The 23,965-nt window shown below is 46.8% G+C and overlaps 1 protein-coding gene across 1 annotated transcript in view; it reads right to left on the minus strand.

The window, feature by feature from the left end:
- The window catches only part of LOC111162319 (otoancorin), a 64,179-nt gene that overhangs the window by 14,908 nt on the left and 25,306 nt on the right, over positions 1 to 23,965 (minus strand). Inside the window, exons 13-23 of the mRNA XM_022526672.1 lie at positions 22,855 to 23,022; positions 21,227 to 21,367; positions 19,016 to 19,074; positions 18,719 to 18,836; positions 15,501 to 15,574; positions 12,680 to 12,815; positions 11,482 to 11,672; positions 10,216 to 10,309; positions 6,441 to 6,570; positions 3,317 to 3,504; positions 1,316 to 1,471 (exon numbers count right to left, since the gene is read on the minus strand). Of these exons, the coding sequence (XP_022382380.1) occupies positions 1,316 to 1,471; positions 3,317 to 3,504; positions 6,441 to 6,570; positions 10,216 to 10,309; positions 11,482 to 11,672; positions 12,680 to 12,815; positions 15,501 to 15,574; positions 18,719 to 18,836; positions 19,016 to 19,074; positions 21,227 to 21,367; positions 22,855 to 23,022 (1,455 nt within the window). The remainder of the gene's footprint in view (positions 1 to 1,315; positions 1,472 to 3,316; positions 3,505 to 6,440; positions 6,571 to 10,215; positions 10,310 to 11,481; positions 11,673 to 12,679; positions 12,816 to 15,500; positions 15,575 to 18,718; positions 18,837 to 19,015; positions 19,075 to 21,226; positions 21,368 to 22,854; positions 23,023 to 23,965) is intronic.

The following is a 23,965-nucleotide window of genomic DNA, read 5'->3' on the forward strand; positions in this document are numbered from 1 at the left end:
CTGGGTGGCTCAGTTGGTTAAGCAGCTGCCTTCGGCTCGGGTCATGATCCCGGCGTCCTGGGATCGAGTCCCACATCGGGCTCCTTGCTCGTCGGGGAGCCTGCTTCTCCCTCTGCCTCTGCCTGCCATTCTGTCTGCCTGTGCTCGCTCTCTCTCCCTCTCTCTCTCTGACAAATAAATAAATAAAATCTTTAAAAAAAATGTTTTTAAATGTTAATAAATAAATAAATTTTTATAAAGGAAGCCTCAAAAGGATCAAACTAATTTGAAAGTAATTTAAATGTATGCCAGTCATGATCCGAAGGGACACCTGCCCCCGAATGTTTACAGTAGCAATGTCCACCATAGCCAAACTGTGGAAAGAGCCCAGGTACTCATCAATAGACGAACGGATAAAGAAGATGTGGTATATATACAATGGGATATTACACAGCCATCAAAAAATGAAATCTTGCCGTTCACAATGACGTGGATAGAACTAGAGGGTATTATGCTAAGCAAAATAAGTCAATCAGAGAAAGACAATTATCATATAATCATATAATCCACTGATATGTGGAATCTAAAAAACAAAACAGAGGATCATAGCAGAAGGGAGGAAATAATAAAACAAGATGAAATCAGAGAGGGAGACAAACCACAAGAGATTCTTAATCACAGGGAACACAATCAGGGTTGCTAGAGGTAAGGGGTGGAGGGTTGGGGTAATTGGGTGATGGACATTAAGGAGGGATGCGATGTAATAAGCTCTGGTTATTATATAAGACTAATGAATCACTGTGGTGCCTGGGCAGCTCAGGTCATGATCCCAGGGTCCTGGGATAGAGCCCTGCATCAGGCTCCCTGCTTGGCAGAGAGCCTGCTTCTCCCTCTCCCTCTGCCTACTGCTCTGCCTACTTGTGCTCTCTGTCTCTCTGTCAAATTAATAAATAAAATCTTCTTTAAAAAAATTAAGACTGGGGCTGCCTGGGTGGCTCAGTGGGTTAAGCCTCTGCCTTGGGCTCAGGTCATGATCCCAGGATCCTGGGATCGAGCCCCACATTGGGCTCTCTGCTCGGTGGGGAGCCTGCTTCCTCCTCTCTCTGCCTGCCTCTGCCTGCTTGTGATTTCTGTCTGTCAAATAAATAAATAAAATCTTAAAAGAAAAAAAAACTTAGTCCACAGAAACAGACTCAGAAATAACTGATGACAGAATTAGCAGCAAAGATTTTAAAGCAGCTATTATAAATACTGTATGTTCAAGGACATAAAGGAAAATACATGCAAAATTAAGACAGAAATGGAATATTTAAAAGATCAACCAGCATCTACCCACCTGTCCTGGCGTCCATTCTGTCTGCCAGCTTAGGGAAGCCACAGTGTCGATGGAGCTGAGATCCAGCTGCTCCAGCTCACTCTCATTAAGAGCCAGAGCAATGCGCCCCAGTGAGGCAATATGGTATTCTTTCCAGTAAGAAGGCATGTCCCAAACCTTCAAATGAAAAAAAAAAAAAAAATCCAAAAAATCCAGATTAGACTGACCATTACTAATAGTATTTTAAACAGACATAGGGCAAAGCTCTTTAATATATAAAGTTCTCTTATAAATCAATAAAAAAAGACAACCACATTAGCTTTAATATATACATACATATATGTATATACATACATACATATATATATATACATATACATGTACATATATATACATACATACAAAACACACAAACAGAACAACTTTATATCATGGGACTTTATTGGTCTGATTTCTTGGCCCACATCTTGATTTGGCCCCATAAAGGATCCCTGGCCAGTGGACTAAGGTTTCACCTAAGATGACAAGGGCAATGACATCAAGGGATGTGGGGGAAGATGTTTTTATCCTCCTTATTGTAGTTTGAGGTTTTGATTTTTTCTGGCTAAAGAGACCCTTTATCTTTGTAAATACAAAACATTTTTGTTTTCTCTAGTTTTCTGTTCATGGCGAAAGAACAGAAACAAAGTTTTACTAGTTTTTGAAAAAAAAAAGATATGAACAAGAAATTCACAAAGGAAGAAACAGACATGCAAAAAAGTTCAGTCTTGGTCAATTTTTTTTAAATTGTACATTATCGACAATCAAAGAATACCATGTGAACTGATCATATTGACAAGGAATAAAAAGAATGATCATTTATGGTGTTGAAAAGATAAGGGGTAAAGGATATCTTCATTTACTGATGTTGAGAATATAAATTGGTACATACTTTTTGGAAGGGAATTTGGTTATGTGTATCAATAGTTTTTAAGATATTTGTATGCCTTGACCCCAGAATTCCACCTCAGGAATTTAGCCTAAGTAAATAATGAGATAAATGCCCCCCAAAATATGTAAAAATAGGTACACTGAGGCATTAAAAATATATAAGCAAACTAAAAGTCTACCAATTTGCTCAATAATAATTGTTCAATAAACAAGGACCAGAAAAAAGTACCAATCATAAAATGAAATATTATACAACTGTTTAAAATGCTGATATAAATTTATATTTCTGATATGGAAAAATATGCGTTTATACTGTTGGGTGTAGACAGCAAGTTACCGAATAGGGGTGGACATGACACTATTTTTTTCTAACATATACGTGTGAGTATACATGAAATACATAAATACATCTGATACATATACACAGAAGTCTGGGGAAATTCAGGTGAATATATCAAAATCTTAACAGTGCTTATCTCTGGGTAGAAGATTATGACAGATTTTCTTTATTGTTTTCCAAATTTTCTACCATAAACTTGAGTCCTTTATATAAAAATGAGTTATAAAGTATAATTATAAGGAACTTACTGTCTTAACCCCGCAAGGATAACCAGATACTCTACAACTATTCAAATGGCTGAAACAAGCCCCTCAAAGGGAACTTTATAAAGATGGAAAAAAAGACTTGGAGACCCCTTTTTACTCCTTTCAGCTGTTTTCCACGCGTTTCCAGAGGATTCTGAGAAAACCTGCTGTAAGCAGCAATTGCGGTTCTCCCAGTGGAGAAAGAAAAGACACCATTCCTGGAAACAGTCTCAGTCAGAGGCACCAGAACATCCACAGAACTTCTACTGAGTGTCCATGAGATGCCAAGACACATCTCTGTTCTCTGCCACAGCCCGAGAGGAAGGAACGAGAAATTTCTTGGATGTGGAGCACACACCTATGACACCCAGTTGATGGAGAGAAACTGCAACGAGAGAGCAGCGCCCATGAAAAGTCCCTGGGGTGGGCTCTGTGCACAGAAGTGCTGGGACTGTCATGCTGGGGTTTTCCCTCTCTTGAATGCTCCCTCCCTGAGGTGGGCTTTACCTGTACAGCCTTCTCCTTCAGGGTCATCAGCTGAGGCAGCCTGAAACCCCTGACGGCCCCCAGAAGCTCCACGTTCCGGATGAACGTGGATTCCTCCATGCAGAGCAGGTTGGCGGGGGCCCAGCAGGCATTGGCTTCTGCCAACTTTAGGATGTCACCAGAAGAAGGAGCCATGACTCCATGGCAACCTCAAGAACGGGGAGGAACAGAGGGAAGAGAGCTTCAGGGAATGTTAGTCTTTATTGAAATGAGTAATCTCCTTGCCTGGGTAGATTTACTCAGGAGGAGCAGCACAGCATAGACACTGAGAGCAGAGACGCGGGGGACAGCTTGAATCCCACTTCCGGCACTTCTTGCTAATTGCCTGGTAACAAAATCACGGAAATGCCAAACTTTTCCACGGCCACATGCACACAGTAGGAGCTCTGCAGCACTACAGTGGGGCTCCAACTTGCCTGGAGGACAGTGGGAGCTGGCGGTGAACAGTTCTGGTTTCAGATTCAAATCCAAAGCTCTTTAACCCTTCTCTGCCTCAGTTCCCTTGTCAATAAAATGAGGATAAAATTATCTCATCAAATTTTTGGAAGGATTAAATGTATTATTATATATGAAGCACTTAGAATAATGCCAAGTATACAGTAAGCGCTCAATACTTGTTAACTATTTTCATTAGTTATGTTACCAGCAGCTGCCACCTCAGGCATTTATTTGCAACCCAAAGTTAAGGCTTCCAGAAGTACAAGGAAAAAAAGAGTATGGTAAAGGTGGGATGCCTGAGTGGGTCAGTCTGTTAAGTGTCTGCCTTTAGCTCGAGTCATGATCCCGGGGTCTTGGGATCGAGTCCCATATCCATCAGGCTCCCTGCTCAGCAGGGAGTCTGCTTCTCCCTCTCCCTCTGTTTCTTTACCCCACTTGTGTGTGTGTGTGTGTGGTGCACGCTCAGGCATGCTCTCTCTCAAGTAAATAAATAAAATCTTCAAGTGTGGGAAAGAAGAACGATTTGGCATCGTGGGGGCTATGGCCTTCCCACTTTCTGGGAAAGAGGAGAAATGGGCCTGCTGCATTTTCCTTGGCGACAGGAGAAACCCATCCATTCCAGTCTTTGACCAAGTTGAATCTCAACGTGGTTAAACCAGTTAACATCATCAACACACAAAAGAGATATTTCTCCCCTGTTGCTCCACTGGGAGAAAACCCAAAGCTCCTCGTCCAAAGAGCAATCCTGGCTCTCCTGTCTTAGCAGCGGTCCACCCCTGAGATGCACAGAATGACCAGCAGCCCCCAGCCAGACCACGCCCAAGCCCTGTGGCCACTCCCTCCTCACTGCCTCTCAGCGGCAACTCACTGGATCCAGGAGGTGAAAGTAGACCAAACCCAGGTCGCCACATGTGGTCCTCAAGCATTTTTACCACAAAAGACACAACCATCCTAGATGACCCTACTCCACCCCGACTGTCCAATGAAAACAGGATCCAGTGATAGTACAGAATTAGAGAGGAACCAAATGGTTATACCGTGCGGCAGGAACTTGGCCTTCTCCTGCTGTGGTCCCTGCCTGGCACATAGTAGGTGTTTAGCAAGTATTTTTTGAATGAATCAACACACACACACATAAATTAACTAAAATGAAACCAACCAATAATTCTGCTATGCCATTAATTACTACAAGCACAGCAGTAATGAGTACCCAGAACCACAAAAGAAAACTCCAGGGATGCAGTCATGACAGAGTGTCCTCCCCAGAGTATGGCGGGTCTCCCTTCTGCACACCCACACGCACAGAGCAGGACGCCTGCCATGTGACGAGTGCACTCCTGGGCTGTGAGGGCAGGAGGAGCTAGTGGCGATCATCGCCAGCTCTGGGTACCAATCCCAGAGCTGCATTGCTCACTCCACGACTTTGGCCAAGCCTCTTAATCTCTTTCTAAACCTCAGTTTCCCTTGTTAAGAAAATGGGAGCAAGCCCAGGACAGAGGTACACGGAGAGAGGACCACCCAAGATCAACATGAATCAGACTGTGACACTTCTTTGCTTGGTGCTTCCGTGAAACCCCAACCAAAAGACAAAGACAAAGAAAGTCCTTCGGGCTTCCTTTATAAAGCCCTACATGGCCTTGTCTCTCGTGCAGTCCAGCCACACTGGTCTCTCACGTCCCATTCATTTCTGTTCCTGTTACACTTCCATTTGCCTGGAAGACTCCGACGCCACATGTCCACACAGTCCACCCCCACGCTCCCTGGGGCTTTCCTGAAACGTCCCCTTCTCAGTGAAACCCATCTCTACAGTTCTCTTTGCAAATTATAATTCCCCACCCCCCCCCCCCCCCTGACCCTCTCCTTGCCTGGCTTTATTTTCCTTTGTGGCACTTATCATCCCACAAAAAAACTACATCTTTTACTGCTGGGTGCCCGCCCCCACGTCCTAGCCCCTTGTCCTCTGCGAGCACAGGGATTTTTTTTTTTCTCCACTCAGTACTCCATAATTATTTTGGCAGGACAGAAAGCAAGCACTGACTGCCAGCTACTAGTCTTATAATTATTATTGGGTCTGATTAACCTCGTCCCTGCCTGCTTGGCACAGGTCTGTGCTCAGTGGGTGCATGAAAGTCATAAAAACAGCAAACACCTCTGGAGCATTTCCTACATTGCCCGGGCACTGTTGTGAACAGCCTGACAGGTTCCAGTCCACTAACCCTCATGACAACCTAAGGAGGTAAGGACTCTCATTCTCTCCATCTTACGGAGAGGATGAACACTGAGGCACAGAGAGGTCAAAGGGCTTACCCAAAGTCCCACTGCCAGTAAGCAACAGATCCAGGCTTCACAGCCTGGCCCCAGCCCTGCAAAACACTGTCACTCAGCCATCTATACCCTTTAAGTCAATTCTTTTGAAATGTTTGTTGCCACGTGATCACCATTTAACTGACTGGCCTGGGTAAGGAGCCCAAGACGATTTCCAAATTGCGTTACTACAGGGGTCATTCTTTGTCTTGTGGCTTTCTGCCATGCTGCTGCTCTGCCAACTTTGCATCCAGTCCCCTGGACGAAGGAGCCCTCTGGATGTCAGGGACTCAGCCAAAGACCACCTCCCTGGCTCCGGCTGAGACACCCCGGAAACACTCACCGGGGCTGGGGGCCGAGCTGGGGCTCTTCTCCCTGCTGTTCCGGACAGATTCAAAGACAGCCCGGAGGAATCCTTGCGGGGGCAAGGTCCCAGCTGTCTTGGACGCTGTCTGCTGAAGGATATCAGGAAACTGTGCAGGAAAGAAGAGGAAGGAGGAGGAACACATAATAATTAAAGTACATTAAACACAGATTTACACTGTGATACTACTTGGTCCCTCAGGGGTTGTGTTTCTTCTATAGCAGCTTCTTCTTTAAATTTATCCCCGAGCCCAACTAATTCAGTCTCTACAAAGAATCATCCAAAATAATTCTTAACCCCATTAGCAATCCAATAAACGTTCGATAGCTCAAGTACTTATTGTTTTTCACCCATCCGATTACCAAAAATAAAAGAAAGTGATTGACGCCTAAAAATAAGATAAAGCGATAAGGTTTAATGCTGAGCAAAATGCAGTAAATGCGTACGCTTGCTCTTCTGTGAGATGGTTAAATGGTGCAGAATTATCGAAGCAGGGGCGCCTGGGTGGCTCAGTGGGTTAAGCTGCTGCCTTCGGCTCAGGTCATGATCTCAGGGTCCTGAGATGGAGCCCCGAATCGGGCTCTCTGCTCAGCGGGGAGCCTGCTTCCCTCCCCCCACCCCTCTCTGCCTACTTGTGATCTCTGTCTGTCAAATAAATAAATAAAATCTTTAAAAAAATTTTTTTTTCACTAAACTTTGCATGTATCATAAAAAAGATGAAAGAGAGGGGGCTCCCGGGTGGCTTGGTGGGCGGACCGTCCAACTCTTGATTTTGGCTCAGGCCGTGATCTTGTGGTTGTGGGGTCTGGCCCTGTGCTCAGCGGGCAGTCTGCTTGAGATTAATATTCTCTCTCTCTCTACCTCCCTCCCCCCACCCCCGCTCCTTCAGCCCCATCCCTCCTCATGCTCTCTTTCTCAAATAAATTTTTTTTTTTTTTTTAGAGAAAGAGGATTATCTCTAATTCCGAGTGGAGACTAGAAACGCGGGATCCTCCAGTTGCCCTGGAGAAGGTGCCATTTCCCATCTAGAACCGGTGTGATGTGTCAAGACCCAGGATATTACTGGCAGACCCACCATGAGTGCAGAGCATTTTCCAAACTCTCTCACACAGGATGGGTCACTGGGCCCCACTCTGTCCAAAGAGAAAGCCCCTCAGGTTATACTAGCTCCTTTTTCAATTCTAACCTTCAGAATCAGCATCCCACTCTGAACCCCAGTAGTTCCCCAACCCCGCTGCAGGTGACAGTCACCTGGGAAATCTTCAGACACCCAGGCCCCACCCCAGAGATTCTAAGACCACTGGCTTGGGCTGGGGGCCATGTCAGTGTCCTTTTAGAATCTCTCCAGTGATTGTCACGTGCAGCTAAGGTCACAAGCAACTCACAAAAAGACATTGTTAACTCTTAAAAAGCAAAATGCAGGAGCGCCTGGGTGGCTCAGTGGGTTAAAGCCTCTGCCTTTGGCTCAGGTCATGATCCCGGGGTCCTGGGATCAAGCCCCGCATCGGGCTCTCTGCTTAGCAGGGAGCCTGTTTCCTCCTCTCTCTCTGCCTACTTGTGATCTCTGTCAAATAAATAAATAAAATCTTTAAAAAAAAATGAAAATGCACGGCAGAGTGAATGGTATTTTCCATTCTGGTTTTTTTTTAATTTTTATTTATTTATTTGACAGAGATCACAAGTAGGTGGAGAAGCAGGCTGAGGGGGGAGCAGGCTCCCCACTGAGCAGGGAGCCCGATGCGGGGCTTGATCCCAGGACCCTGAGATCATGACCCGAGCCAAAGGCAGAGGCTCAGCCCACCAAGCCACCCAGGCGCCCCCCATTCTGTGTTTTTTAAGGAAAGAACATATATAAGCAGGAAGAGGATTTTTCTGAAAGGATGGAGCAGAATCTGGGAAGAGTGATCACCTCTGGGGAGACAGGCTGGGGACTTGAAGTGGGAGGTAGAGGGGGGCACAGTCTGTCATCCTTTAACTTCTGGTATAATTGAAATTTCTTAACCAGGAGCATATATTACTTGTCTTATTAAACATGTCAGTCATTGGGGCGCCTGGGTGGCTCAGTGGGTTAAAGCCTCTGCCTTCGGCTCAGGTCATGATCTCAGGGTCCTGGGATCAAGGCCCGCATGGGGCTCTCTGCTCAGCAGGGAGCCTGCTTCCCCCCTCTCTCTGCCTGCCTCTCTGCCTACTTGTGATCTCTCTCTCTCTCTCTGTCAAATAAATAAAATCTTAAAAAAAAAAAAAAAAGATGTCAGTCATTGAAAAAAAGTAGAGAGACTAATATAACACAACACCCATGTACCCACAACCTAACTTAAGAAATAAAACATCACAAATATAATTGATAGGTCCTTCCCTCCCTCTTTGGTCTTACTTCCCCTGAAGTAAACAGCACCCTGAATTTGGCATTAACCATTCTCATGCACTTCTAAACCTGACTTACATCTAAAACTGTTTTTGCATGTACTTAAAATTAATAAGACTATTTTCATGGTGGGAAAAAAAAAACCCACTACCATTATAGCATTTTCATAGTGAAAAAAAATCTAAGATTTGTTTATTTCATATCCTACCATACCGCAGGCTTTTGCAACTTAACCTTTTTTAACCCTGCACTGTGTTTCTGAGATTTAACCGTACTGAAATAAAACTTTTTCAATTGCAAAAATTGATCTTCAGAAGATTAGATAAGTATATGATATATAAGCATCTGCCGCTTATGACTACGTCTGGACACCCCAGAAGACGATTTGGCCATGCCTGGACGCTGGAATGCACGCCGGGTGTGACCGTGGGTGACACGCGGTGTATTCTGGTTCTGCTGAGCACGTATGACAACGTACACCTTGCACACACACATACAGGGATGATTGTGTGGGGATACGCTTTGCGATCCATCTGAATCTCATCCAGCAAACACTTCCTCCCTCCCGCCCTCCACTTCCGCAGGAAGGAGACTACTTCCTCCCCCCCCCCCCCCCCCCCCCCCAGGCCGAGCTTAGTCATGTGACTAGCTTTTGGCCAATGGAAAATGATAGTATGGTGTCTCCCGGTGGAGCCCTTAAAAGAAAATTGCACTTGCACTTTGGGGCTCCCTCTTCTGGAGTTTCAGACCCTCATGGTGAGAACAAGCTCCAGGTAGCCTGAGCCCTAGAAGCACACTCTGGAAGCAGAGCGGTCCCGGTGACCACAGACCAGTCTGCAAGAAGTTAATGCTTATTGTTGTACGCCGAGATTGCGCGGCTTCATTAAACAGCAAACAGATGACAAATGGGTGCCTGTTTAGAACGGCTCTTGGCCTACGCTGTCTAACCTTTGGAGAGTTGCTCCAAACAAAGTGTGTGCCCAAAGGCAATGCTCCATAAGGATTTGGTTTTGGATGAAATGTGACTGCACACGCTGGACATACATGTGCACATGTTTATGGCAGTGCTGTGTGTACGCACGCAAACACGGCCTGCATGTAGGAAGCTTGTGGACAGCAGGGTTGTCGCTGACCTACAGCATCTAGTCTGGGCACAGCTGCCCCGAAGGCCATGTGAAAAGCTCAGAGTTGGTTTTGCTGCTGCCTTACTCCCTTTTCCCAAACCCTGGGCATCCTGGAGCAGAGCTGGAAACACCTGAGCCCTCTGAGGCAGGGAGGAAGGTTCCAGAAAGCAAACAGGCAGTAAACCCAGTGGTCAGTTACAACTGACCACACTTTCTCTGCCTCTTCAAATCCCTTCTGCCTTCCAAGGATGGAACACAGAGGTACCTTTGTGGCAACAGAGCTTAATTCGTCTTCTGAAAAAAGCATTAGAAAGGGTCCCAAGTCCTTTGCCGTCTCAGCCGTCCAGTTCTGGGGGAGTCTAGGAGGAGAGGATAAGCAGTCAACGGAAACACTGTGTTCTTGTCCCTGTCTTGCAGCATCCTTTTCTTGCAGGAAAAAATCGACTTCATACCTGGACCAGTCCCACTTCCCCGGCCTAGAGAACAGGCAGGAGACCCAGGCTAGCACAGGCAGGATGCCAAGTCATCCTTGGGAATTTTGTTGGAACCACTAGAGAAGCCCTCTTTCTCCTGGTGTCTCTAGCAGTAAAGGGAATATTGGAAGCCATTCCCATTACCATGTGGAGAGAACAGAGGCCCCACCAAGGAGCACAGAGCTGAGGGCTGGAAGGAACATACTCCCGACAACATCACTTGAGCCTCGGGATCTGGTCAGGCCTGATGTATACCCTGGAGTCTTCCATTACGTTCTGTTTCTGATCTCAGTAAATTCCCACTTCTTTTTTAGCTTGAATTGTTGAATTTCTGTCACTTACATCACAGCCTGTCCTTCCTCTTCCATTACTGTCCCCATTCCACAGATGTAGAAATTAAAGTGCAAAAAAAATTAAGTAGCTTTTCCCAGGTCACAGAGACAATAGAGGATGCACACAAAATTTTAACCAAAGGAGTCAGCTTCCCAAGTCCACGTCCCATGTGCCTGGGACACAGTAATTACTCCAGTAACGTTTGTTGTTGAACCACTGACTGATGGCTAGGTCCCATTCAAATACCTGCCCCAACTTCAAAAGACTCTATATGAGAAAGAACAGTTCTGTGTCTGCCCCCCCCATTCCTTACCCCCCCTCAACCCTGCCCAGAGCTCCCACGGACCCAGAGCTGACAGTGCTTTTATTACTGTATTATTATTAGTGTTGTTGTTGTTGTTATTATTTCATAAGAATAAAGATGCCAGCTCCTTGCATTTGTAAAGTGCCGTCTTTTCAAAATTCCTGCCCTTAAATATACCAAGATGTATTGGTGACAACCACGTGAGGTCTGCAGAGAAACTACTGTTGTTCTCACTTTATAGGGCATCTGAGGCCCAAAAAAAGAAAGGTCACATTTCTAGAATAAATGTAAGCAGCCAACCTTGTCCTTAGCTAGAGACTCGCTCTGTTTGGAAGGCAAACAGGAGCAGCAGGGTTAAACGCCCCTTGGCCAGCCCTCTGGCCCCCCAACCCCTGGAAGCCAGGCTCTGGCCCCTCCTCACCCGCACTGTTCCAGGAGCCTGAGCCTCACTGCAGCCTTCTGCTCGGGGCTGAGCTCTGGGCAGTCTCTGAGTGCATGCAGGGCTGTGGCCCAGGCTCGGGCGGAGACCCCCCGGTGGAGGACAGCAGCTGGCAAGTGGCAGAGCAGTTTCCCCACGATGTCTACCGCATACTCGTCGGCAATGGAGTTGTTCTGAAACCAACAAGAGGAGCTGATGGGAAGATCCAGCAAACTCAAGATCGTGAACCCTCCATGACACATCCCAGTCCCCAACCTTGTGTTTCCAGGACCTAAATCACCCCCCTACCATGGACTAGAAAAGACAGCACGGGGTCTGATTTTACCCCAGGGAGGCAGGCCTTGGAAGGCTAGGAGGTCCCACCAGGGAGCTGGTGTGGGTAGAATATGTGCCACGTGGTAAACCCTCCATAAATGAGGACTGATGTCATCATTGGTGCCATTGCTCTGAGGATACCCCAGAGTTCCACAACCATGCTCATGATACTACAGCAAGAATAAAAACAGCATCTCAAAATCTGTATGGGACTCAAAACCCTCTAAAACGCTTTCTCCAAATGACAAAAGTAGATAACATTTGAGTGTTTAATACATGCCAGGCCGTGTTCTAACAGCTTACAGGTCTTAATCTTCATCTTCAAAGTAATTATAAGAGATAAGTACAAATACCACCCACTCTTTAAAGATAAAGTAACTGCTAGCCAGTGGCAAGCCTAGGTAGGATTCACACTCAGACAGTGTGTTCTTTGGGTCTTGGCATTGAACAATATATTACCTATTTCATGCCCTCAATAATTCTGTGCAATAACTCTTACACCCATTTTAGGGATGAGAAGACTGAGGCTCAGGGAAGGGAATGACTTGCCAGAAGCCACATAACCGATCACTGTCAGAGGCCAGTGTTGATCAGTCTAGATCGAAGTCTCTGTGTACCATAATCTCTCGAGTCCCCTGGAGCAGCCTCCCATCATTCAAGCCCAGGATGACAGTTCTCAGAACCAATGACCAACATCATCCCGCCCAGGGTCCCAGGGCCAGGTTTGAGACCCACAAGTCAGACTTCCAGCCATCACCACAAGCTTGAGATCCCAGCCAGATAACCTTGAGGGCTCCCCGGGATGGCCACAGACCCTCAGGGAGGAAGGGACACCAGGAGTGTCACCCAGGAAGAGTTTCCTTACCAGGCACTGCTGTACCTTCCTAAGGACTGAATTCTTTTTGTGGGAATCTAAAACCAAGGAGTCCAGCTGACTCTTCCCCAGGCTGATGAGAAAGGGCACACACTGGGAAGCTGGGACAGAAGCCAGGTAGTGAGCCCTGGAAAGAGATGGGAAGAATGAGAGGAGGAAAACAGCGGCTGCTCGGCATTTGCCCCTGAAATCAACCTTCACATGCCCAAGAGCTTATCCCTCTTGGGATAAGGGCTGTTGTTTAAATGTTTGTTCTCCCCCTTGATGTTATGGCTCCTCCTGGGAGGGAGCAAGCCTCCCACCCATCACTACCCTCTTCTGTGGGCAGGAAAACAGACTGCCCATCCTGCCAATCTTCAGTGGGTGGGGAAATGGACTTCCCATCATGCCCCTCTTCTGTGGGGGAGGAAACAGATGCCCCCATCATGCCCCTCCTCTATGGGCAAGAAACAGACTTCCCATCATGCCTCTCTTCTACCCCCCAGTAACACTGATCAGAGAATGGGGTCTCCATAAACATATGTTGACTGATGGACTGGTTGAGGGGAGATGAAGAGAAAGAAAAAGAAAAAGAAGTAAGAGATAAAGAAGAGAGAGAATAAAATAAAAAGGGAGAAAGAAAAACAAAGAGAGAGCAGGAAAAAGTAAGAGAAATGATACCTGATTCTGGCATCTCCAGTCCAGAACCGCCCCCCCAAAACTTTTGACCATGTATTCTTAAGAGAGGCAATATGGCCCCCTAAGGGGAGAAAAACTGGTTCAGGTAGAGAGAGGGAACAAATAAAAAAAAAATCTTAGTTATTACAATGATTTGTGACTCACTAAAGCTCAACCCTATTCAACAAAATCTTATTCCTGGTAAATTCTCTTATTCAGGAGAATTTAAATTGTTCCCTTTAGGGAGGCAATAATGAAACAAAGATTGAGAAAGACTGCTCTAGACCCACATGGCCTACTCATCACGACCACTAGACCGTTCCAAAACCAAATTCTGCATGTTTTTCCTCCTCTACGCCATCCCAAGTGTCTCTTTTACTCTCTCCCCAAATCTGTCATTGCTACCAGCTTAATATTAAATCTACTCTTGCCTCTCCATTCATAGTACTGCTATCTTATTTATCTCTTCATTCATTCAGCAAATATCTACTGCATGCCAGGCATGGTACTGGGCCCCAGCTACAATCACAAACACTGCATGATGGATGGGTCCCTGTTCTCAGGATGCTTCATTCTAGCAGGGTAAAGACAACAGAAACCAGTGAATAAAACAGGCCATTTCACCAGTGATAAGTACAAAAAGGCTCTGCAATGGAGAATGATTGGGAGCCTGTTCTAAGACACAGGTCTTTCAGCTGAGACACGGATCAGTGGAAGGAGACCACCATGCCAAGGTCCAGGCTCTAGAAATAAGCTTCCATGTCTCCCTCCTTCTGGCCAGGCCCCCTGTATTCTGTCTGCTATGGGACAGAGATAATAATCTCTCTGAAACATAAATCTCAGGATCTGTGCCCAGAATACACGTGAAACACCTTATGGTGTCACACAACCCTTCCCTGATTCGACTGTCCCTCTCTGGCATTCTGTCTCCCAGCTACTCTGCAGACATACACCATGCGCTCCCCAGAGTGCTTCGCTTCCCTTGCCCACTCACTGCTGGACCAAACATCCCTTGTGCCCCTGCCTGAGGTGTCCATCTTGAATTCTGAAACCCCTGCTCATTCTCTGAGCTTCAGGTTAGCCTCCTCTGACTCTGCAGTCTGAAGGAGATAGTCCCCACTCCCTGCCCTGGACCTATCACTCTTTCCCATGGTAAGAGCACCTGGCTTTCTTGGAGAATCACCATCTTCACATGAAATCTTGTGGTTTGGGGTGGACCCCCACTTCATTCTTGGCTCCAGGGGTAAAATACCAAACTAAGCCAGTCAGAGTTATCCATACTCAATGACCCCAGTCAAACCCACAACATACTGAGAAGGATGGGAAGAAAAAGTCTTTTAACCAGGAAGATAGGACCTTGAATCTGCCAAAGACCACCATAGAGAAAGAAGTTGCCTGGCACAGAAGCCTACAAAGGAAAGCGGGGCCAAAAAGACACATGGCTTACCACTGAGCCCCTGGATCAAGCCATGCCTGCATGCCTGAACTCTATCCCAGGACTTTCCAGTTACCTGAACCAAAATTGCCTTTTCTTGCCTAAGCCAGTTTGAGTTAAGGCTCTATCACCTTCAACCAAATACCAACATGACACTGTAATTGGTTTTGTATTTGCATATTCCCCCTCCCAGAGACTATAAGCTCTTAGAGGGGAAAAGTAAATTATCTTTAAGAACTAGTATATAGTACACATTTGGTGAATATTTTTTTTAATAAATGAAGACAATTAACAGCAAGAGAAGGAAGAGGGAAATAAAGACAAAGAGAACATCCAGACTGTACTTGAAAAGCAGGGCTCCCCCTCCCACGCCTAGAAGCCCACATGTGCCAGGAGAAATCCCCACGACCCACATCAGCCCTGATCACCCTGAGCCTGGGCACAGCTGGGAGGTCAGCCCAGATGGGACCTGCTTCACCAGCACTCACTCAGGCTTGGATTGCTTTGGCTTTGGTTTTTAAATAACAGGAGGGGGGGAAAGCAAGAGATTCTGTCTGAAATATCTACATGGGGCTCAGAATTTAAATCCTGGTTCACAAGGGCTTAATTCTGGAAGGCACTTTGTCTCTGGCTCCTCACAAAAACCCAGGGGTGAGAAGGCTTGGATGACTCTCCCCGATCTCATTGTTGGGCCAGAGAGGGGAGCCAATGTTCACTTACGGGAGCACAGCCAGGAGGAAAGGTGGCATAGAGGACCTGGAGACCTCCCAGTATTTCCACGCCAAACAATTAACCTGAAAGATTAAAGCAGTTCTAGGAATTTAGTCCAATGATCATAAGAGCAAACACAGACTGTGCTTTCTCTGGACCAGGCACCGTTCTAAGTGCCCTATATATGTTTACTTATTATTTAATAGAACACCATATGGTAGAGGTACCACTACTGTGCCCGGTTTAGGGATGAGGACACTGAGGCAATCACAAGGCGAGCACAAAAATTTAAGTCTGAGAATGCTCACCTTGTTTTGTTTATTACTGCAAGAAAGTGTGATGTTAAATTAATTAAACAAGGAGGCCATCAGACGAAAGTGGCCCTAATGACATGGTGCCCTATGTAAGCACACCAAAACCCAAGTCCACAAGCGCCACAAGGTTACGAAATCAAAACACCGACAACAACCAATCATCAAGAACCAATGAGGCTTTAAGCTATCACCAAATAATTTCTTTCTCTGCATCTGCACTTTTTCTATATAATATTCTTTTCCCTCTGCCAGAGCACTCCAAACCATTTGATTTTTGCTCAGGAAAACTCTTAAAAGTTTTAATATACCTATGTTTATCTTTTGCAGAGATATAAGTTCACCGTCCCTTGGTTTGAGATTGGTGAGGTCGGTTATAGTATATCCCTACAACTGAGTGCTATGTAACTGTTTTGTTTCAAAAGGTAGATTTATATCTGTCAACACGGAATGATGGCCATGACCTATTTTCTTTTATTTTATTTTATTTTTTATTTGACCACAAGTAGGCAGAGAGAGAGAGAGGAGAAGCAGGCTCCCCGCTGAGCAGAGAGCCCGATTCCGGGCTCGATCCCAGGACCCTGGGATCACAACCCGAGCCGAAGGCAGAGGCTTAACCCACTGAGCCACCCAGGCGCCCCATGATCTATTTTAGATACACACACAAACAAACACACATGCCTGTGATAGAAAGTTAAACAGAACAATGTATATAATATGAAGTCATTTGTGTTTTTTAAATTACACATAAATACGTTTTATATATGCAAAAAAACTCTCAAAGTCGCTAGCAAAATTTTCCCCATGGTTACCTTAAGAGGGACTCTCAGGGTGCTTGTTGGTCCAGTTGGTTAAACAGCTGCTTTCGGCTCTGGTCCAGAGATGGAGCCCCTTATCAGGCTCCCTGCTCTATGGGGGTCTTCTTGTCCCTCTGTGCCTCCCCACCGCTAGAGCATTCCCTCTCTCTTTCTATCTCTCAAATAAATAAAATTAAAAAAAAAAAAAGAGGGACTCTCAAATCTCAGCACCTTTAAGATGTTGGGTTCAGACAACCCTTTGCTGTGGGGCTTTTCTCTGCATTGTAGGAAGTGAGCAGCGTCCCTAGTTTCTACTCACTACACGCTTCTCCCCCAGGCGTGACAACCAAAAGTGTCTCCAGATATGGCCAAACAGTCCTCCAAGAATCACTGCTCCAGGGGAAACTGGGGGATATTTTACTCTCTAAATATTGTTTTATTCTTCAATAATAATTATGTGTTTTCAACAAAAGTGTAAACAACAAAGGCAAATTTTCTAATTAACTGGTATTTGAAGGTCCTGAGAATTGAAAGACTCTAGGAAAGGGGCTTTGCTGGAACAATTCTTCCTCCTTGAACATGGCGGTCATCTTCCTCAAAGTGGGTCTGACCTCCAGCCACTGGGTCAGTTTGATGAGTATAAAGGAGACTGCCATGCCAGGGTCCAGGTAACTGAAATAATTTGTTTTCCTCCCTGTCTGGGCAAGACTTTTCATACAGTTCAACAGTTCTCACCAGAAAGCTGTTAGAAATGTCAATTATCAGGCTTCACCCCAGAAATTGCAAGTGAGGTCCCACAATCTGTGTTGGTTTTTTTTTTTAATCTGTGGGGTTTTTTAATAGCTTTCTTGAGGTATATTGATATGCAAAGACGTGCACCTCTAATGCATACACTGTGATGAGTCTGGACATGTGCAAATGCCCGGGACACCCTCACACAGTCAAGGTAATAGATACATCCAACACTTCCCAGAGTTTCCTTTTCTCCTTTTTGTTTTTGTTTTTCACTTAACATGGGATCTACTCTCTTAGCAAATTCTGAAGTCCACCATACCACATTGTTCGTGGTCGGCACTGTGTTGCACGGCAGATTTCTAGAATTTATTCATTGAGCAAAACTGAAACTTAATACCCGTCAAGCAACTCCAGCATCCCAGGCAGTGCTGACACTCAAATCCGAGAACCACTGACTGAATGCAAGGCAATGACAAGGCTTTGTGAAAATTTTCCCTATTCCTCTAATGACCTTGGATTACATGCCAAGCTTTACGCTTATTTCCTGGTTCTCGGGGAGAGAATTCATTATTTGGAAACTCTGCATTCATATCTACAACAGGCCAGGCCAGAGTCGGGCAGATGCCTGTGTCTCTGCCTGCTCACCCTCTCAGGACCCTGTCCCGTCAAAAACTTAGACCCCCAAGTCCAAACACTGTTCCCAAAGCCTGGTTTTACTTGCTTAGATCCAGGGAAAAGTTTGTTTCTGCCTCTGGTCTCCCCAAAGGGATAAAGAGTCTTCCTACCCATTTGGAAAACAAAGGATTAAATGAAGAAGAAAATACTCTTATTAAAGTACTGTTTCCATTCCAGGCTACCTCTAGGAAGGACAGGGAGGAGGGAATGACCTTCAGTCTAGGGACCTAATTACGAACATGCCAAATGGTATACCCAACAACTGTATTTTTAGGTCCAGATCTGAATTTAGAATAACCAACCTGGTGAAACTCTGGCTGTAGAGACAGGGGTATCTGGAGTTTAAAAAAAAAAAAACTGGAGGGGCGCCTGGGTGGCTCAGTGGATTAAAGCCTCTGCCTTCGGCTCAGGTCATGATCCCAGCGTCCTGGGATCGAGTCCCGCATCGGGCTCTCTGCTCAGCGGGGAGCCTGCTTCCTTCTCTTCCCTGCCTGTCTCTCTGCCTAATTGTGATCTCTGTCTGTCAAATAAATAAATAAAATCTTTAAAAAAAAGAAAACTGGAGAAAATCTGGTTCCCTATTTGGCCCCACATCAGCACTCGCATGGGAATAATCCTGGCACATATAGCTTAAGCCCCCCAAGTCAGTCTGGGCCAACGACTGGGGCAGGGACGGAGACTCAGAAGTTCGAACGTGCTGTAATGGTACCTGATATGGTGAGAGCAGGGAGAGGTTGTTCTCAAAATAGTGGAAATGGGCCAGAAAGGAGTCCGCACTCATGGCATCTATGTGGGAGCACGTCACACCTTTGATCAGCTGCCCTGTGCTAGAAAACAGAGCGAGGAAGCAGGGAAAAGAAGGGCGTGGGGAGGGGAGAGGGAAGAAGGGGCAAGAGAAGGCAGGTCTGCTGGGGCACAGGCTCCAGACTGGACGGTCCAACTCTCCTTCCCGGGAAATAAACCTCCAAAGGGCTCATCAGCCCCCAGGCTGAGTACACTCGCCTACCTCAGGAGCTCCTCGGGCCGTCTGGTCGACTTCGACAGAAGCTCATACAGGAACAAGGCCTGAGGGAAGAGAACGGTTGCCGCGTGGAAGGAGCCCTCACTCACTCACTCACGCACCGTGATGAACGCAGTGTGTGCTCAGCACCGGGAGGCCTTGTGGGGAAGGCACACTATGATCCCATTTTACAGATGGGGAAATGGAAGCTGAACAGGCTGTGTTATTTACCCAGGCCCATACAGTTGCTAGGTGGTAGAGCTGGGATCTGAACTGGCGACTGCAGGACGCGTGCTCTCGCTCCCCCACCCGGAGGACCCCATCTCTAGAACACGGGGACATGTGGACAGACACATGTGTCCATGTGTCCACAGCGGATCAGCTGTGAAGGTGCTGGACAGCTCCTGTGTCCACACCCCCCTGCCAGGGCCCTGGGAAGCAAAAGCAGGAGGGAGGGATGACTAGACCAGGAGGGGTTAGAAAGTACCATGGATAAAGTAACTCCTGCTTACGGCACACGTTCCCCTCCAGCCCTCCCAGACGGGCACTCTACAAGAACAATACCTGGTAGGCAGGGGAGCCATTTGTTTTAAGGAACGTAATTTTACAGAACATCTAACTTGCAGATGCGATCAAGTATGACATCCATCTATTTTATAGACTCTGAAACTTTGAGCATAATTCCCCCAAACAGAATAAATTATGAGCCAGCATTAGACGGAGGCATCTGTGACGTGGCAGCCAGGCCCAGGAGACAGCAACAGCTAGGGAGGTGAGTTCCCGAAGCTCTGTGTGTGGCCCCAGACATTTCCTCAGGCACAGGATTGAGTTCTGGGACCTCTCCAACCCCAGTCTTGCCATCACTAAGGTTCTCTCTCTCCCTCTCCCTCTACCCATCCCCACCTGACCCCACCTCCCAGCAGGTGCATACATGCTCTTGCTCTCTCTCTAAAATAAAGAAATCATTAAAAAAAAAAAAAAGAAAGAAAGAAAGAAAGAAAGAAAGAAAGAAAGAAAGAAAGAAAAGGGCGCCTAGGTGGCTCAGTCATTGGGCGTCTGCCTTCTGCTCGGGTCATGATCCTGGGGTCCTGGGATCAAGCCCCGCATCCGGCTTCCTGCTCAGTGGAGAGCCTGCGTCTCCCTCTCCCGCTCCCCCCGCTTGTGTTCCCTCTATCACTGTCAGGTAAATAAATAAAACCTTTTAAATAAATAAAGAAAGAAAGAAAGAAAGAAAGAAAGAAAGAGAGAGAAAGAAAGAAAGAAAAAGAAAACTATGCCCATTTCACACTGAGAAAACTGAGGCTGAGTGAGAAGTAGCTCCCCCCAGAGTTACTAAATGGCAGTACCCAGATTCCCTTTCCCACAAGGCAGGGAGTCAGAAATCCAGGAGCGATCTGGGCATTGTGGTCGTGACATTGTGATTTCTAAGAAGAAATCTGTATTTGGTCTTATCCCCTTTCCTGGCACCAGCCCCTAAAACCATGGGAATTTCCTAGGTGAGGAGAGCAAGCAGGGCCTCTTTTCTCATGCTAATGATGACTTTTTGAAATCACCTGATGGTGGACGGATGTTGCTGGCAGAACCAGACACATGACTGGAGGGTTGGAACTTTCAGGGAGGGGAGACGGGCTGGATGCTGAATCAGTCACCAACCACCAATGATCTCATCAAGCATGCCTAAGTGATGAAGCCTCCATAAAAACCCAAAACACTCAGGTCTGAGAGCTTCAAGTTGGCGAAGAAGGGTTGGTGCCGGGATGGGGGCCCGTCTGGAGAGGCTGTAGAAGCTCTGTGCCCATTCCCCACACCTTGCCCTGTGTATCTCTTCCCTCTGGCTGTTCCTGAGTTACATCCTTTTACAATAAAACGCTGATCTGGTAAGGACAATGTTTCTCTGAGTTCTGTGAGCTGTTCGATCAAGTTAATCAAGCCAAAGTGAGAGCAGCGCAGCCACTGGAACCTTCGATCGACAGTTGGTAGGTCAGAAGCACGGGGGATGACGACAAGAACTTGTGCCTGGGATCTGACGTTGAGGGGCAGGGGGTGTAGGATGGTGGGGCTGAACCCTTACCCTGTGGGATCTGATGCCATCACCAGGTAGAGGGCGTCAGAACTGAGTTGAATCACAGGATGGAGAATTCCTTGTTGGTGTGGGGAAGCCATTTCCCCCAACATACACACATCCAAATTGGTTATCAGAATCCTTAGTGATCATACCTGGCTCCTTCGAAGCTCCTTTTCCTTTAGGACTGTAGTGTTAAATCCGGCTCCCCTCCGTAAATCGAAAAGAGATACTTCCTTAAAGAAAGACCCTTGTATTTCCACAATGTTCGAGGCAGCATCTCCTGTTTCGATCATCTGCCAAGAGTGAGGATGAGTATAAGAACCACCTTGTAGAAAGTGTGCTGAGCTCTGGGTGGGGGCCAGGCACTGTGTCAGTGGTCTCAGACACCATGAAACCCACCATCTCCACTCAGCAACCCTAGGAGGTGAGGGACTATCCTTACCCCATTTTGCAGGTGAGAAAACTGAGGCTTAATAAGCAGCTTAAGGTTGTAAGCTGACAAGTAAGATTCAAGCACAAGTCTGTCTTATTCCAGAACCCACACTCTTTGTTTTAACCAGCCGTGCTATTGCTATCTGCAAGCTGTTGGTATTTTAAGCCAGACTTCTTGGGTTTGGCTTCTTAACAGATTTTACAACTGGACGCAGCAAGTCCAAGAGAACAGGATGCCCAAAGACCCACCGCCAAGTGAGAAAGGAGAACATAGGTGTGACTTCAGATCAGGAAGGGGCTTTCAGAAGCACTCTGCAAACCTCAGGGTTCATTTTGAGATTTGAAAAACAAACTTTCAAAACATTATTATATCAAGAAACCTAATTTAAAAAAAGTCTTCCAGGGACTCCTGGGTGGCTCAGTCAGTTAAGCGTCTGCCTTCAGCTCAGGTAATGATCCCAGGGTCCTGGGATCGAGTTCCGCATCAGGCTCCCTGCTCAGCCAGGAGTCTGCTTCTACCTCTGCTGACGGCTTTCCCTGCTTGTGTTCTCCCTTCCTCTTTCTCTCTGACAAATAGATAAATAAAATCTAAAAGAGAGAGAGAGAGAGAAGAAAAGAAGTCTTCCAGAGTCAACTGGCTAAGGAAAGCACTGGGGGCTGGGAAGAAATATAGCATGACCCTTGGGACGTCTGGGTGGTGCAGCTGGGTAGGTGTCCGACTCTTGGTTCAGGGTCATGATCTCAAGGCCTGCATCAGGCTCAGCTCAGAGTCTGTTTGAGATTCTCTCCCCCTTTCCCTCTGCCCCTCCCACTCATGTTCTCTCTCTAAAATAAATATGTAAATCTAGGGAGGAAAGGAGAAGGGGAGGAAGGAAGGGAGGAAGAGAGGGAGGAACGGAGGGAGGGAGGGAGGGAGGGAGGAAGGAAGAAAGAAAGAAGGAAGGAAAGATGTAGCAGGACCCAAGGATCTCTTTCTGGAAAGGAAGGAAGGTGGCGGGCACCTGGGTGGCTCAGTGGGTTAAAGCCTCTGCCTTTGGCTCAGGTCATGATCCCACAGTCCTGGGATCAAGCCCCACATCGGGCTCTCTGCTCAGTGGGGAGCCTGCTTCCTCCTCTCTCTCTGCCTGCCTCTCTGCCTACTTGTGATCTCTGTCTGTCACATGAATAAATAAAATCTTTAAAAAAAAAAAAAAAGGAAGGAAGGTGGCCCCATGAGGAGAAGGTTCACGAGGCACCCTCACCAAAGGCTGGGCTAACCCCAGCCCTGAGTCAATGGCCCAAAGTTACAGCCCAAAACCCCAAAACCACATGCGAACCACATGGCTGAGAACTACATGTCTTCCCTCACCTTGCTGAGGACACCTTGCTTCTGGGCAGGCGACAAGTCGGACACATGCAAGGAGACAGTTCTTCTCAGGACCTGCAAGAGGTCCCTGCGATCCATGGCGTGGAAGGCCTGGGTGCCCAGCCCAGCCAGCAGCACTCCCATCTGGCTGACGTTGTAGAAAGATGGCACCTGGGAAGACCAGCCGCAAGGACGATAAGGTTCTGCTCTGGTTTCTCACCTGGGAGACACTCCACAGTGTGCCGGGTATCTGGATGGGCGCCAGGGGCGCGACGGGGAGCAAGACACATGTTGCCCTCCCAGATCTTCCTTCCTTCCCTCAGGAAAGAGAGTCAATATCAAGACACGACACATGAGGCAAGTGCCCTGCCTGGGGCGTACTATGCTGTCCGAGGCCACAGTGCAAGTATCGGAAAGTCATGACCATGTACCACAGCTGGCCAGGAAATGGGCTTTTGTGTGTGTGTTGAACTTGGATGAGCTGACTACATTTAAAAATTGGGGAAATTTCCAGCAAAATCCAGCTTTTAAAAAAATCTGAACACCAGGCAATACCAGGCCCACATTGGCAACAGCTGGAGCTGACCAGCAGCTCCCCCCTTAGGTAGGTCGTAGGGCTCTCAGTTTACCCAGCCTCACCCCCTCATACATGACCCCCAGGCAGCTCACTTTTCTCATGATGCCTCCTGATATAGCAAAGCCCCATGCTCATCTATCTCCATGTAGAAGCTTTGAGTTGGAAAAAATGTTTCAGGATATGGGTCTGAAATTTACGACAAATATGATTGTGGGTGTCTGCCCCATCAGAAACTCTACTTGTTTTGTCTCCTTCCTTTAGAGTAAAGATGCTAGATGGTTTTCCATATAATCAGGGCCATTCATTCCTTAGCTCTACAAAAAGCCAGTGGAATGGTTTGGTGTTGTGCTCTGTAGAATGGACAGTCTCTACCGTCCTCAAGGAAGGCACGAGCTTTCGAGCTCTTGGCTTCTTCATAACGACAGCCTCACCTCTCTGCAGGAAAATTTGGACACTAGGAAAGAGACAAGCCATTTTGTCCAGGGCTGGGAGGAGCAAGACAGGCTCCTTCAGCTCCCTGAAATCAAGTGCCCGTTG

The sequence above is a fragment of the Enhydra lutris genome, unplaced genomic scaffold, assembly GCF_002288905.1.
Source record: "Enhydra lutris kenyoni isolate GAN:26980312 unplaced genomic scaffold, ASM228890v2 scaffoldscaffold90, whole genome shotgun sequence".
Taxonomy (NCBI): Eukaryota; Metazoa; Chordata; class Mammalia; order Carnivora; family Mustelidae; genus Enhydra; species Enhydra lutris.